The sequence below is a fragment of the Bidens hawaiensis genome, unplaced genomic scaffold (genome assembly GCF_021521415.1).
Source record: "Bidens hawaiensis isolate Kalapana, Puna unplaced genomic scaffold, B.hawaiensis_p1.1 tig00024002_1, whole genome shotgun sequence".
In the NCBI taxonomy this organism is placed as follows: Eukaryota; Viridiplantae; Streptophyta; class Magnoliopsida; order Asterales; family Asteraceae; genus Bidens; species Bidens hawaiensis.
Genome location: NW_027493778.1, coordinates 46,808 through 60,098, shown reverse-complemented (window position 1 = coordinate 60,098; position 13,291 = coordinate 46,808). Strand labels below are relative to the sequence as shown.

At 39.4% G+C, this 13,291-nt stretch overlaps 1 protein-coding gene and 1 pseudogene across 1 annotated transcript; both read right to left on the bottom strand.

Annotated features, from left to right (window-relative positions):
• Positions 1 to 727: 727 nt before the first annotated feature.
• LOC143568527 (pelargonidin 3-O-(6-caffeoylglucoside) 5-O-(6-O-malonylglucoside) 4'''-malonyltransferase-like) lies at positions 728 to 2,765 on the bottom strand (annotated as a pseudogene).
• Positions 2,766 to 2,903: 138 nt separating this feature from the next.
• On the bottom strand, positions 2,904 to 8,649 carry LOC143568526 (uncharacterized). The gene is made up of 7 exons (XM_077054671.1): positions 8,445 to 8,649; positions 8,247 to 8,325; positions 6,167 to 6,443; positions 5,222 to 5,455; positions 4,411 to 4,489; positions 4,177 to 4,255; positions 2,904 to 3,174 (listed from the first exon to the last, which is right to left on the bottom strand). Exons 1-7 carry the CDS (start codon positions 8,647 to 8,649, stop codon positions 3,099 to 3,101), a joined length of 1,029 nt encoding a protein of 342 aa, XP_076910786.1. The 3' UTR covers positions 2,904 to 3,098.
• Positions 8,650 to 13,291: the final 4,642 nt, after the last annotated feature.

The window sequence follows — 13,291 nt, the reverse complement described above, 5'->3', positions numbered from 1 at the left end:
AAGGGAACACACAAAATGTTTATTTTCCTTTCATTTCCATTAAACTGGGGAACACGAAATAATAACACTTATTTTCCTTTCTTTTCCTTTTGTTTCTTTTCCCTCTTTAAATGAAACTCGGGAACAGAGCGTACATTTCACAAACTTAAAAAGAGACTTTGTAAATGGCACCAGAAAGTAGAAACATTGGATACTCATAAAATTTGGCTTCATCTTCACTAAAATGACAGCATCCATATGTTTGTGCATCATGCTAACTTATGATAAATGATAATCATGGCCCTGTTACAACTTTTGTGGTTTCTTGATTTTGAAATATAGCGCTAAGCTGCTTTTCCATTTCTGTTAGACTGTTGACACAATAAATTGAAACTGTGAGCCATAACTGCATTATTAATAGTACAAATGGAGGTTAAATTGACGAACGGATTTGGGGGGGCAATTGAGAACTGATTTGGGGAAATCGGAAAACTGATTTGGGGAACGAAGGCTAAATTGAAATATCTTTTGGACGGAATTGCCCTTTTGATAACCGGTGTATCATCAATTTCCTTTTAATTACAAATTTACCATCACGTTATATTAGACGTTCCAGATCCTCGCGTACCTAATGTACGATAGTGTATTATTGTACGTTAACCACCCCCTTTGTGTGTGTGTGTGTCTGCGTGTGTGTGTGTGTGTGTGTGTGTATAAGATGATTAAGAGACAATAATTAATACACAAAAGAAGTAGATTTTAAGCACCAAAGTTGTTGACATCTAGAGCTTCTTCAAAATAAGGGACATCTTTAACTTGTAAAACAATGTATGCTTCGATTCCATTACCTCCAGCACCATCGATCAGAAGTCCTGAATTTTTCATAGGAGTGGTCCAAGGAACCACCCATATGGGCTATCCGAAACCAAAGTCAACTTCGTAAAAGGAAACTTACACCAACTAGTTATTGAAATTACATTCGTTGATTCAGGAATGCGGTTCGTTTTTAACAAGGAATTCAATACCATCCTTTGCCCATGCTCGCTATCGTGGTTTACCTTTGAGTAGTCTAGTCGTTCACAGCTTTCGTGACAGAATCGGTTAATAGATTTGCCAATTCTTCGGTTGATTCAAGGAACGTGGGCTTGGTGCCACAAACCCACCCCCCCCCCCCCCCCCCAAAGATTCCCACAAGAATACTTGGGTATTGAAGAAGCCATTTTTTCCCTTAGATTTATTATTTGGCGGAGTATAGACTCTCTTGGGTGATCGTGTGTCGCACGATCAACACCTATGAGAGCCTTACAAAAGATAGCAGATACCAGTTGTACCTTCGACAACCTTGCCCTCGTGGTGACCTTTTCTTTCATGTTGGATATTGCACTCTCACTAAATGAAAGTTTCTTTCTTGTATATTTGCTTAACAAATTGTCATCGATGATATATGGTATTGGACTGCGACGGACGCCACGACCAGGAAACAATGAAGATGACATGAAACCCGGCGTTGTGAATTTGATGTCACTTTGTTCCTGGTTCGTGGCAGCCCACTCATTTAGGAATGTGCATAGTGTTGACGCGTCAACAATCTTATGTGTAGCACTTACGGCAAGTGCTACACCTCCACACTCAAAGGTGGTCAATTGAACAGTAAGAACAACGGTTCGGGTTTAGGTTATAATTTTGGATGGAATAAATTCATCAACCAAACTAACATTCACTTCTGGACCAACAACATCTTCGAGTTTGATGTTAACTTTGGCTTGTATGAACTCAGCACCTTCGTCGTTACAATCAACGGTTTGAGTTTCTTCAACATATATACCGGCAAGAAGGTACAATCGCGCTAAGGTTTTCTCGAGGGATTTTTCTAGTTGGGCAACAAACAACATAGGATTGTGATAGTTGTTTTTGGTGAAGAAAAGAACAGCAGCTACATTCATGAATGGTGCAAGTTCATCAATGAAACCTATTTTGTAGTTTTTAAGGCTTGGAGGGGTTGGAACCAATGGTTTTATGAATTTGCTTGCTACTTTCTCAAATTCATTGCCATCTTAATTTGTTTTTATGGTTTGGAGGAGTTGAACCAATTAGAATGAAATGAAAGGTTACAAGTGATTCACTATTTATAATGTCAGAAAGTATTTTCTCTTTATTTTATCTTTATTTTTATTCAAAATACATTTAGTTGTTCACGCTACCTTATTAGTTTTAAAGTCTAGAAAGTCATAGTATGTTTAGGGAGTTAATTAGCATTAATAGATAGTTAGGGATATGCAAGTAGCGTGTCAAGAAAATTATAATAAACAAGAAGAGTCGTTGGTTGTGATTAAAATCTCGTTTTCTTGAGCCTGATTTTCAACGATTGACAGGACCGTCTCCAAGAATATCTTTGAATTTTGGGACTCTGGACGAGCATAAAAAGAGCAATTAAAAATCATATTTTTAATTATATGATAAATAATTTGACAACTTTACCAATTAAGTTACATGTTGAAAGCTCAATATGGACCAAAAAAAAATCGCTGAGTTTGAAGGTTTTAAGAGTCATTTTTGAGACGCATCTGGGAGGTCAAAGAGAGAGAGAAAAGAGGAAAAGAATAGGAACAGCCGGCGGTTTCAGCATCGAACGAAATAAATTCAACTTAGTTAGAAGAGGCAAGTAGGTTTGACATTGGACAAGGTAGGCAATTAAAACATTGGAAATAGGAGGTTGCAAGTAGGTGAGGCAAGTTAGCACACGCAAGGATAACCATCCATCCATAACATCAACCTTCAAACACCATCATAGAATTCGATTACACTGAGGTCGAAACCATCCAACGAATTCGATTTTCTTTTGTGTAAACATATAAAATGTAATTTACTAAACTATAAAACGTCCAATTAACATAGTTGATGTTAGAAACCAAAATTGAAGTTGATGTTATCTAGTTGTGTGTGAATAAATAAGGTGCAACAAAATAATCCTCATAAACCCACCTTACATTTCACAAGACTTTCTAAATGGCACCGGAAGGTAGAAACATTAGATGCTCATAAAATTTGGCTTCATCTTCACTAAAATGACAGCATACATAATATGTTTATGCATCATGCTAACTTATGATAAATGATAATCATGGCCCGGTTACAATTTTTGCGGTTTCTTGATTTTGAAACATAGCGCTAAGCTGTTTTTCCATTTCTGTTAAACTGTTGACACAATAAATAAAACTAGTAAGCCACAAAATCATTATCTATAGTTTAAGTGGCTAAACAAGCCATTTTCAGGGGTTAGCGGGTCGAGCCCGACACACACCCGAAAGTTTACAATAACCTAAACATGACACATGTATTCGCAGGTTGACACGAATGATCCGCTTGACTCTCTTTTTTCATATTAATACTTAAGATTCTAAAACTACATGTTATTTTTATCGTCTTTAAAAATTATGCTTTAAATGTGCCAACTTGCTTTTGAACTTTCAAATTTTGGCAAAAAAAGCCCAGATAGTTCAAATTATTACACAAAACACATTTTAAAAACAATAAAAAGGGTCAAACGGTGAACCAGTTGGTTTGACACAAACACGGCACATTTAGCTAAACGTATTTGCGGGCTCAAACCCGAAATTGACAACCCCGTCTAGACTAAACCAAATCCGTGAATTTTTAGTTGGGTTTGTGTCGTGTCAGAAATTATACCCCCGCGTCTGACAATCCGACATGACTGTTTTGCTCAAAATGAGGATTCTTGTAAAATACAGAAAAATGCGAATTACAAAAACCATCCCTGTATTTTGCAAAAGTTGCAAAAAAGGTACATATTTCTTAAAAATTCAAAATAGTCCCTACTTTTACAATTTTGTCAACACCCCACCCCCTCCCTTTTCTTTTTCCCAATTAAGCTTTACTATGTTTTAAAGGCTTTCAGTTTGACTTTTAGAAGCCATGTTTTCATCGTGATTTCAAAATCCAATGTTCATAAATTACGGTTAGTTTTCGTATCTGTTTGGAAAACGGAATGACAAAATTGCCCTTATGTGCAAAACATATGGAGAACTTGGTTAAATTGAGAGAGAAAAGGTGTTACAGAACCATAAACAAACCTTGAATTTCAAAAAAATGAACATGTTGAGCAAATTTCACAAAACACGGGAACGGTTTTTATAATTGAATCTTTGAAGAATTATAAAGATATAAAACAAAACTCACATCTGGTATTTTTGAAAAGCTTCATTCCGCTTCACCATGTATGTAGTACTGTCCTTTGGGAGTTTGGTCGCGCTACTGCCTGCAAAAATAAAAAATAAAAAAATCAACTTTTTAATGAAATCAGTTTAAACAATTAAAAAGTTTAAACAATTAAAAAGATGGACATAAACGAAAACCAATGAATTCATTAACGGGTTAAAAGAAAAGCGATGCATGAAAAACCGTAAGTCATACTTGGTGGCATAGCTAGTGATTTCTTTTTCTCGGTCTTGTGAGCTTTTGAAGACCTTTTCTTAACACGAGTAGGCAATCCCTGCAAAATGAATAAGTAATAAAATATTATTAAGTCGCCACTATCAAATTTAAATAAAGTTAGGTCGTAATAAGAAAGATAATGTAGGATCTTTGCCTAATTCTTGTTTAAAGCTTTTTGCAATAATAAATTAGATAGCAAACTGCATGAAAATACTTGCCATTTCTTGCCAAAAATATGCGATTTGTAAACATACCGTTATTCAGCAGTTAATGAAACCAACCACATAAGTTGATGAGAATAGGTAAGTCTGTTGCATTAAACAGTTTAAGAGAATGTGTATTGCATATAACAAAACTAAAAGGTGACTAGTACATTGCACCTTCTTGCAAATTTCCGCAAAATAAAATGTAACCGTGCAACAAAAAAAGAAGCTTTTTGAATCAAGTTACCACAAAATAAATTTGATAGCAAACTGAGCGTACCTTTTTTAACCATTTAATGAACATACCGTTTCTTATCAACATATGCAGTTCATAACAGCTTAACGTTTTTAGCAGTCGATGAAACAAACTGCGTAATTTGGTAAGAAAAAGTAAGTACATTCAATTAAATAACTAAACGAATGTCTGTTGTATATAACTTTAAAAACCAAAAACTGACTAGTATTCTAGTAGTACACTGCATTTTCTTGCGGTTTTCCCAAAAACTAATATGGAACCGCATCACAAGAAGAAAGCTTATTGAATCGATTGAACACATAATAAAAGGAAGCTGTGATATAAATTTTACCTCTTTTTTCTCTCTTTTCTTGAGTATTTTCTTGTGGCACTTTCTAATGTAGTGCACCAGATGATAACCGGGATATTTTCCCAACACATCTCTCATGATCTCTGCATTTGCGGTAAGCCAGTCTTGAACTTGTACTTTGCTAACTACCTCATCTGTGTTTAAACTCTCTAACCAAGTGTATACCGGCATCCATTGCTCCGACCGTTGGAAACGAAAATAAAAGGGATCTTTTTCCTATTATATAAACATAATCAACAATTCAACACAATAAACATTATATTCACAAATGTATCATTTAACATCCCACATATTGGAATAAAAATATGCCCTAAAAACCATAATCAAGCTTTAATGGAAAACACAAATAAATTAAAAGTAATTAGGGTTGTGCATGAAATAAAAAAAAACGACTCGAAAAAACCAAACCGAATTAGAAACCGACTGTTTGGTTTTGATTTTTAGTACAAACCGAAATATTGGCTTTGGTCCGGTTTTGTGTTTTGCAAAAAAAAAAAAAAAAAAAAAGAAAAAAAAAAACCGAAACTGAAAAATCTGATTTGTTGAATTAGCTTTTCTTTGAATCATTTATTTATGTTTTTTGAAGTTGGATTGTATATTTGTTTTATTTTTAACGTTAATTGGTTATGCCTTGTCGATTTGGAGATTAAATCATTTCAAATGCATCTTTTATTTGCTCTTAATATTCTAGGCCAAAATATGTAATATTCTGTTAATATTAAATTTTTAAAGAATTATTAGCCCTATTAGCAAAAGCGAATTGAACCCAAAAACCAAAACTTTGGTCTTTTGATCGGTTTTAGCCGAAAACCGCAGTACGCAGAACCCTAAAAGGCTAAAAATAATGTTAATTTGCTAAATGTAGAATTTATAGAACATGAAAAAGCAAGCGTATTGGGTTAAAATGAAATTGTATAATAATAATACCTGAGGTACAAAGGATTTGATGAGCTGGAAGACATCTGATGGAGGCATGGATTTGATGTGATCAGGTAGTAATGGTGAATCCTTGTTGGATTGAAGCCAGGCTTCCACGTCGGACGGACTTACAGTCTTGCCCGCCGGAAGAGTGGATAGCCACGATCGAGCAACTGTTTCAAAATCGCCGGTGGGGTTTTGACCAACGCCGCCGTCGGGTCGGGTCGGTTCTCCGGTAGGGTTTCTTCCGCCATTGAAACTGAATGAGTTCGTCGTTTGAAGCTTACTGTGGATGTAATGGGTCAAGCCGGGTTCAAGTCAAAATGGTGTTTTTTTTTTTATGTTCAATTGCTATTTTAGTACACGTGTTTGTTCAATTACGCAATTTTAGTACCGATTTTGATTTTTTGCAAGTGGCTACTTCAGGTTTCTAAAACTTGCCATTTTAGTACTTTTTTCTAACCTTGTTTACTTTTGTTCGTTAAGTCATGGGTAAACTGGTAATTTCAATATTTTTATCGTAAACTCAAAAAAAGGGTGCCGGACTCGAACCTGCGTCTGTGACCTAACCAGAGTTGCAACAAGATATGAAAAAACCACTCTAGCAGACGACACAGTTAATTCTAATCTAGTTCTGAAACTTTTTATAGTACCCATTTAAATGAGCCCCAAATCCTCATAAACCCTATAAATGGCATCCTCAAATTGATCGATAATTTTCATTTGTCAATGTGATTTAACAGAGGGCTTTTGTTATCTACATAAGGACGTGCAGGAAACATGAATTAATTACCTCATAAGTGGACGATTTGATGTCAGTTGACTAGTTCAAGTATCGGTCGATGGTGAGTTTCAAGATGAACACAGAGTTCATGTTTGGGGGAATTGAGCATATGAGTGTGTTCGCAATCATCGAATGAGTGATTTTGGGTGTATTTATTTGGCTAAATCAACAATAACATGTCTAATTTGATTTGGTTTTAATGCAGGTTACAAGTTAATAATATAGATTAACAGTTATTAAAACTGAATTACTCAAGCCAAAGATTAGGAGATAGCCGTGATGCGTTATGATTGCGAAATAGAAAAGAATTAATGATGTGGACTGGTCTTGCGAACTGTTTGGAGTTGGCCGGAAAAAACAACCAAGCTCGTCGGCGGCGAGATACTTTGACCGGAAAGACGTGAAGGGAACTGGGTTTGATTTATTTTTATTTGAAAACTACACATAGCTCCCTTTACTTTCAAAGGAGTTTATTTTTAATTCATATTGTTCAAGCTTATACTTTTTTGTAAATAAAATAAATGAAATTACCAGTTTACCCCTGACTTAACGAACAAAAATAAACGATGTTAGAAAAAAGTATTAAAATGGCAAGTTTTAGAAACATGAAGTAGCCACTTGCAAAAAAATCAAAATCGGTACTAAAGTTGCGTAATTGAACAAACCACATGTACTAAAATGGCACTTAACTCTTTTTTTTTAACAAAAATGGAATTTTTTTTCAAGTGTATGAGCTGTATTCACATGTGTGTGGTGTTTCATATGTTATGTTGTCACTTGTGAGAGTACTGTGAGCAAATTATATTAATAATAATTAGATAGTCCAATTGGTTGATAGTGATTGATACGGTTTATTCGAGACAACCGACTATCTTCAAAGAACACAAGGAAGAGAAGAGAGAAACCAAATAAAAATCACTAAAATTATTAAAGAGTCTAAACGTATTTATAAAGAACAAAAGAAGTAGAAACCTAATCAAACTAAGAAACAATCTCATAATTAAAATAAATAACTTGTATATCAAGAAATAGATTATTGATAATTATTAAAAATCTTCAACTTCCATACTTATCTTCTTGTTTAATTCCTATAACGAAGTGGCTTGGAAATTACTCTAGTTGAACGGGCCCTCGTATTTGATTGATCATCCGGCAGCGGAACCGGGCTTGGATCCTGTGCATGGGTTGCATGGGCCGACAACGTAACAATATTCTCCCCTTCAAAATCGGGCTTGTCCTCAAGACCGGTGGCATTCGAATCAATAAGTCCAGTTGGTAATGGCGCAAAATTAGAAACCCAATTACCTTTGCAAGCCCGTAATAAGGAAACATGAAAGACCGGGTGAATACGAGAACCCGGCGGTAGCTCCAAACGATACGCAACCTGCCCGATACGTTCAAGAACTGTAAATGGCCCATAATAGCGACGACTCAACTTAGGAGAATGCATGCGAGTCATTGAAGTCTAGCGATAGTTCCGGAGACGTAAAAGAACTCGGTCACCAACTTCAAACTTCATATCTTGGCGATGTTTATTAGCTTGATCAGGCATTCGCTGGCGGGTCTTTAGGAGGTTTTGTTTGATTAAACTGACAATGGACTGATGAGTCGCCAAAGCGGTAGAAAGATTAGAGGAATCGGACTCGGCGAGTGGCAACTGCGGTATAGACGGCGGAAGACGTCCATACAAAGCTTGAAATGGCGTCATATTAATGGCACTGTGATAACTTGAATTATACAAAATTCCGCAAGGTACAAGAAACGAGTCCAACGATGAGGTTCATCACACGTAAAGCATCGTAAATAGCTTTCCAAAGTTCGGTTAACCACCTCTGTCTGACCATCCGTTTGTGGGTGGTAAGCACTTGAGTTAAGAAGGTGCGTTCCAAGAGTTGTAAACAGTTCTTTCCAAAATTTGCTAAGGAACAGCGGATCACGATCGGAAAAAATGGTTTTGGGAAGCCCATGGAGTTTATAAATTTGATCCAGAAAAATAGTGGCAAGTTGGCTGGCAATATAGTTAGTCGGTAAGGGAATAAAATGGGCAAACTTTGTGAGGCGATCCACGATGACCCATATCGCCGTTTTTCCATTCGAAGGAGGAAGATGGGTGATGAAATCCATCGAGATGTCTTCCCAAACCTGATTAGGAATTTGAAGTGGTTGTAAAAGCCCATAAGGTTTGTGCGTGGAGGATTTATTTTGTTGGCAAACAAGACAATCACCAATAAACCGAGTGACTTCGGCTCTGAGATTTGACCAATAAAAAGACGCCTGGATTCGTTTAATAGTAGCTGTAATCCCTGAATGGCCTCTTAACGGGCTGGAGTGAAACATGGTCAGAAGTTTTGACCGTAATTCTGATAAAGCAGGGACGAAGAGCCTACTACGGTGGTAGACTAACCCATCATATATACGGTGATGCGGGTGCTGCTCGGGCTTATCATGGAGTTGCTGAAGAAAAGCACGACCGTCATGGTTAACCGTATAATAATCTCGAAGCTCATGGATCCACGGAAAATATGGAACCGATAAAGTGAAAAGATGGGGTTCATCGCGCCTGCTCAAGGCATTGGCAACCTTGTTCTCTTTACCCGGTTTGTAATGAATTTCAAAGTCATACCCTAATAGCTTACTAGCCCATTTGTGTTGTTCAGGGGTTTGAATAACTTGTGTTAAGAGATGACGAAGGCTGTGGTGGTCCGTAAAGACACGAAAACGGCGCCCAAAAGGTAATGAAGCCACTTTTTAACCGCTTCCGTTACAGCAAACAATTCTCAAACATAAGCCGATGCAGATGGCATTCGGGTGTTAAGCTTTTTGCTAAAGTAAGCAATAGGCTTGTCACATTGTGATAAGACAGCTCCAATGCCAAAATCAGACGCATCGGTTGTAACATCAAAGACCAGAGAAAAATCTGGAAGTGCGAGAATCGGTAAGGATGTCATTGCCGTTTTTAGAGCGTCGAACGCTTGTTGTGCCTTATCAGTCCACACAATTTTCCAGTTACCCTGTAGAAGATCGGTGAGTGGACCCGCAATGTTAGAGTAATGGCGAACAAAGCGTCGATAATAGCCTGTTAAGCCCAAGAAACCGCGAAGGGCGGTCAGTGAAGTCGGAGTAGGCCACTTTTGAATGGCGCTAATTTTGTCTATGTCTGTAGGACCCCCGTGCTAGATATGACATGGCCCAAGTAATTGATCTCTGGTACAGCAAACACACATTTGGACAGTTTAGCAAAATACTGATGAGAGGATAAGGTGTGGAGAACCTGTTGAAGGTGTTGTAGGTGCTCCGTATGAGAACGACTATAAACGAGAATATCGTCAAAAAATACGAGTACAAACCGACGTAAGACGTCTCGAAAAATATCGTTCATAGCGGCTTGAAACGTAGACGGAGCGTTCGAAAGACCGAATGGCATGATGAGAAATTCATAATGTCCGTCAATGGTGCGGAAAGCGGTTTTATGGATGTCATCTGGTGATACGCGGATCTGATGGTAACCGGCACGTAAATCCAGTTTAGAAAAAACTGTAGCTCCATGCAGTTCGTCAAGAAGCTCGTCCACGGTAGGAATTGGAAAACGGTCTCTGATGGTTAACGCGTCCAACGAACGGTAATCACACAAAATCTCCACGTGCAATCTTTCTTGCGTACTAGCAGAACAGAAGATGAGATCAGGCTGGTGCTAGGGCGTATAACTCCATCATTGAGCATATCTTTAATAATAGTGGACATAATAGTTTTTTGGTAGTGCGGGGTAGCGGTATGGTCGAACATTAACAGGTTGGCTGTTGGGTTGAAGATGGATATGATGATAATGTTGTCGGATAGGAGGTAGCGATGTGGGGTTTTGAAACAAGTGGCCATAGGTATGTAAAAGTTGTTGCAGTTGTGGATCGGCTGGTGGTGAGGGACTAGGTGGGTCGGTTTCTAGGTGGCGTTCGCAGATAAGTGTATGAATGGATGCGATAGCATCTTTTTGAAGGAGGTGATATAGGGTTGCTGAAGAAGCTTGTGATGATAGTGGTTCCCCTACTAAAGTAATATGATGACCTTGGTGTGTAAAAGAAATCGAAGGTATAGAGAAATCGGCCGTAATCTTACCCAGCAAGCTTAACCATGCGATGCCCAGTACAATATCGGCTCCCTCGATTGGTAACACGAACAGGGGAAGAGAAAAAACGTGTTTAGTTAACGAGATGTGTACGTCCGGGCAGAATCCGGTACAATGAATTAGGTCACCGTTCCCGATCATAACCGAAAAGGCCTTAGTTTGGGTTATTGATAGGTTTAAAAAGGTGGCCATGCGGGGTTGTATAATATTATGGGTACTGCCGGAATCAACTAGTATGATAACCGGATGGTCGTCTATGAACCCGGTGACACGAAGTGCTTTAGGCGACGAAACTCTAGTAGGGCAGCCGGAGAAAGTGCCCAAAATTGGTTTTCGATAATCGAGTGAAGGTGGGAGGCTTCTTGAGAGGTATCCTGAGGTGGCGGTTTCGGTTGGGTGATGTGAGTGTCATCGAGGTCAATCAACGGTGGCTCATAATTGTCGACGATGAGGTGAAATTGTGGTGGATTACATCGATGACCGCGATGATATTTTTCCGGGCAATGGAAACAAAGGTCGGCTGCCTTGCGCTGTTGTAATGCTTCGTGAGAGAGGCGGGTAGTGGGTACGGTTTGGGTGGTGGTGGTCGGGGTGGGTAATAGCGGCTGAGTATTTGTGATAGCAGGGGAATTCGAGGTAGGCTGGGTTAGGGTGGTGGAAGTTGGGGTGGTACGGAAGGGTGGTGTTGGACGGAAGCGAAAACGTTGGTCATTGAGTTTGTCTTCAACAAGTTTCGCGAGCCCGATAGCTAACTGAAGAGTGTTAAGTTTATGGATGGCAAGCTCTTGTTGTATGTCCTTTCGGAGGCCGGAGAGAAAGCAATTGAGTAATGCCTCCGGTGGTAGCCCAATAACATAGTTACAAAGGCATTCAAACTCAGTGACATATGCGGTGACTGTGGAAGTTTGGCGAAGCTTAAACAAGGTAGCTTGGTGATTATCGTAGGATGACGGGCCAAAGCGGAGTTCGAGTAGATTGGTAAAATCATCCCAGGTGGTTAATAAACCATTGTTGTGGAGGTACTTATACCAACTCAGAGCATCCCCAGATAAGATAAACGCAACCATGGATAAGCGTTGTGTGGGTTCAATTTTATAGAAGGCGAAGAATTGATCGGCTTGGAACAACCAATCCAATGGGTTAGAACCATCAAAAGTTGGTAGGATGAGCTTAGGTGGTTTGATATCATAAGGGTTATCAATGGGTAAGGTTTTTGAAGTTTGACATGGGTGGTTTTGCTTGTTGATGGCAGCAAGGAGAAATTTAGATTGCTCGTTTAGGTGGGTGAGAACCAAGTCCAACTTGGTTGTTTGTTCAGCGGACGCCGTCGTTTGTGCAGTAGACGCGGCGGTAAAAGACTCGACAAGGGCGGCGATTGATTCCTCCAAAGAAGGGTTTTCGCGATGGGGAGGCATGGTAAGATCTGATGAAAGCACCAGTTGATACGGTTTATTCGAGACAACCGACAATCTCCAAAAAACACGAGGAAGAGAAGAGAGAAACCAAATAAAAATCACTAAAATTATTAAAGAGTCTAAACGTATTTATAAAGAACAAAAGAAGTAGAAACCTAATCAAACTAAGGTTGTGTTTGTTTTTGCTTCAAAGATCTGCAATAAGCTCATGTCTGCGGGCGCGCAGACATAAGAATCTGAAGACAGTTTGTTTGAAAATAAAATAAAGATATAAAAACTGCTTTTATGGTCTTAAAAAATAAGCTAATATCCATCATCTTCACACTTCTTCAAACTTCTTAACATCCTACCAACACCCAATGTCCAACACCACCACCACCCACCGTCCTTCGCCACCACCACCCACTACCATCGTCCACCACCACCACCCACCGTCCGCCGCCACCACCACCGTCCATCACCACCACCCCCGTCGGCCACCACCACCGCCCACCGTCCGCTGACACCACCACCCACCACCACCATCCACCACCACCACCCACCACCACTGTCCGTCACCACCACCATCCATCACCACCCACCGTCTGCCGCCACCAACACCCACCGTTCGCCGCCACCACCACCACCACCACCACCCACCGTCCGCTGCCACCATCCACTCCCACCACCCACCGTCCCCTGCCACCGACCACCACCTCTACCATCCACCCGCCACCACCGTCCACTACCACCACCACCGTCCACCACCACCCATCGTTCGCTGCCACCACCACCACCACCCACTGTCCACCACCACCGTTCACCGCCTACTTCAA

Coding starts and splice junctions, on each gene's coding strand:
- LOC143568526 (XM_077054671.1), bottom strand. CDS start 8,649: ATGACGCCATTTCAAGCTTTGTATGGACGTCTTCCGCCGTCTATACCG. Junction 8,326..8,444: donor AGATATGAAGTTTGAAGTTG/GTGACCGAGTTC, acceptor CGTATCGGGCAG/GTTGCGTATCGTTTGGAGCT. Junction 4,256..4,410: donor ATCACTAGCTATGCCACCAA/GTATGACTTACG, acceptor TTATTTTTGCAG/GCAGTAGCGCGACCAAACTC.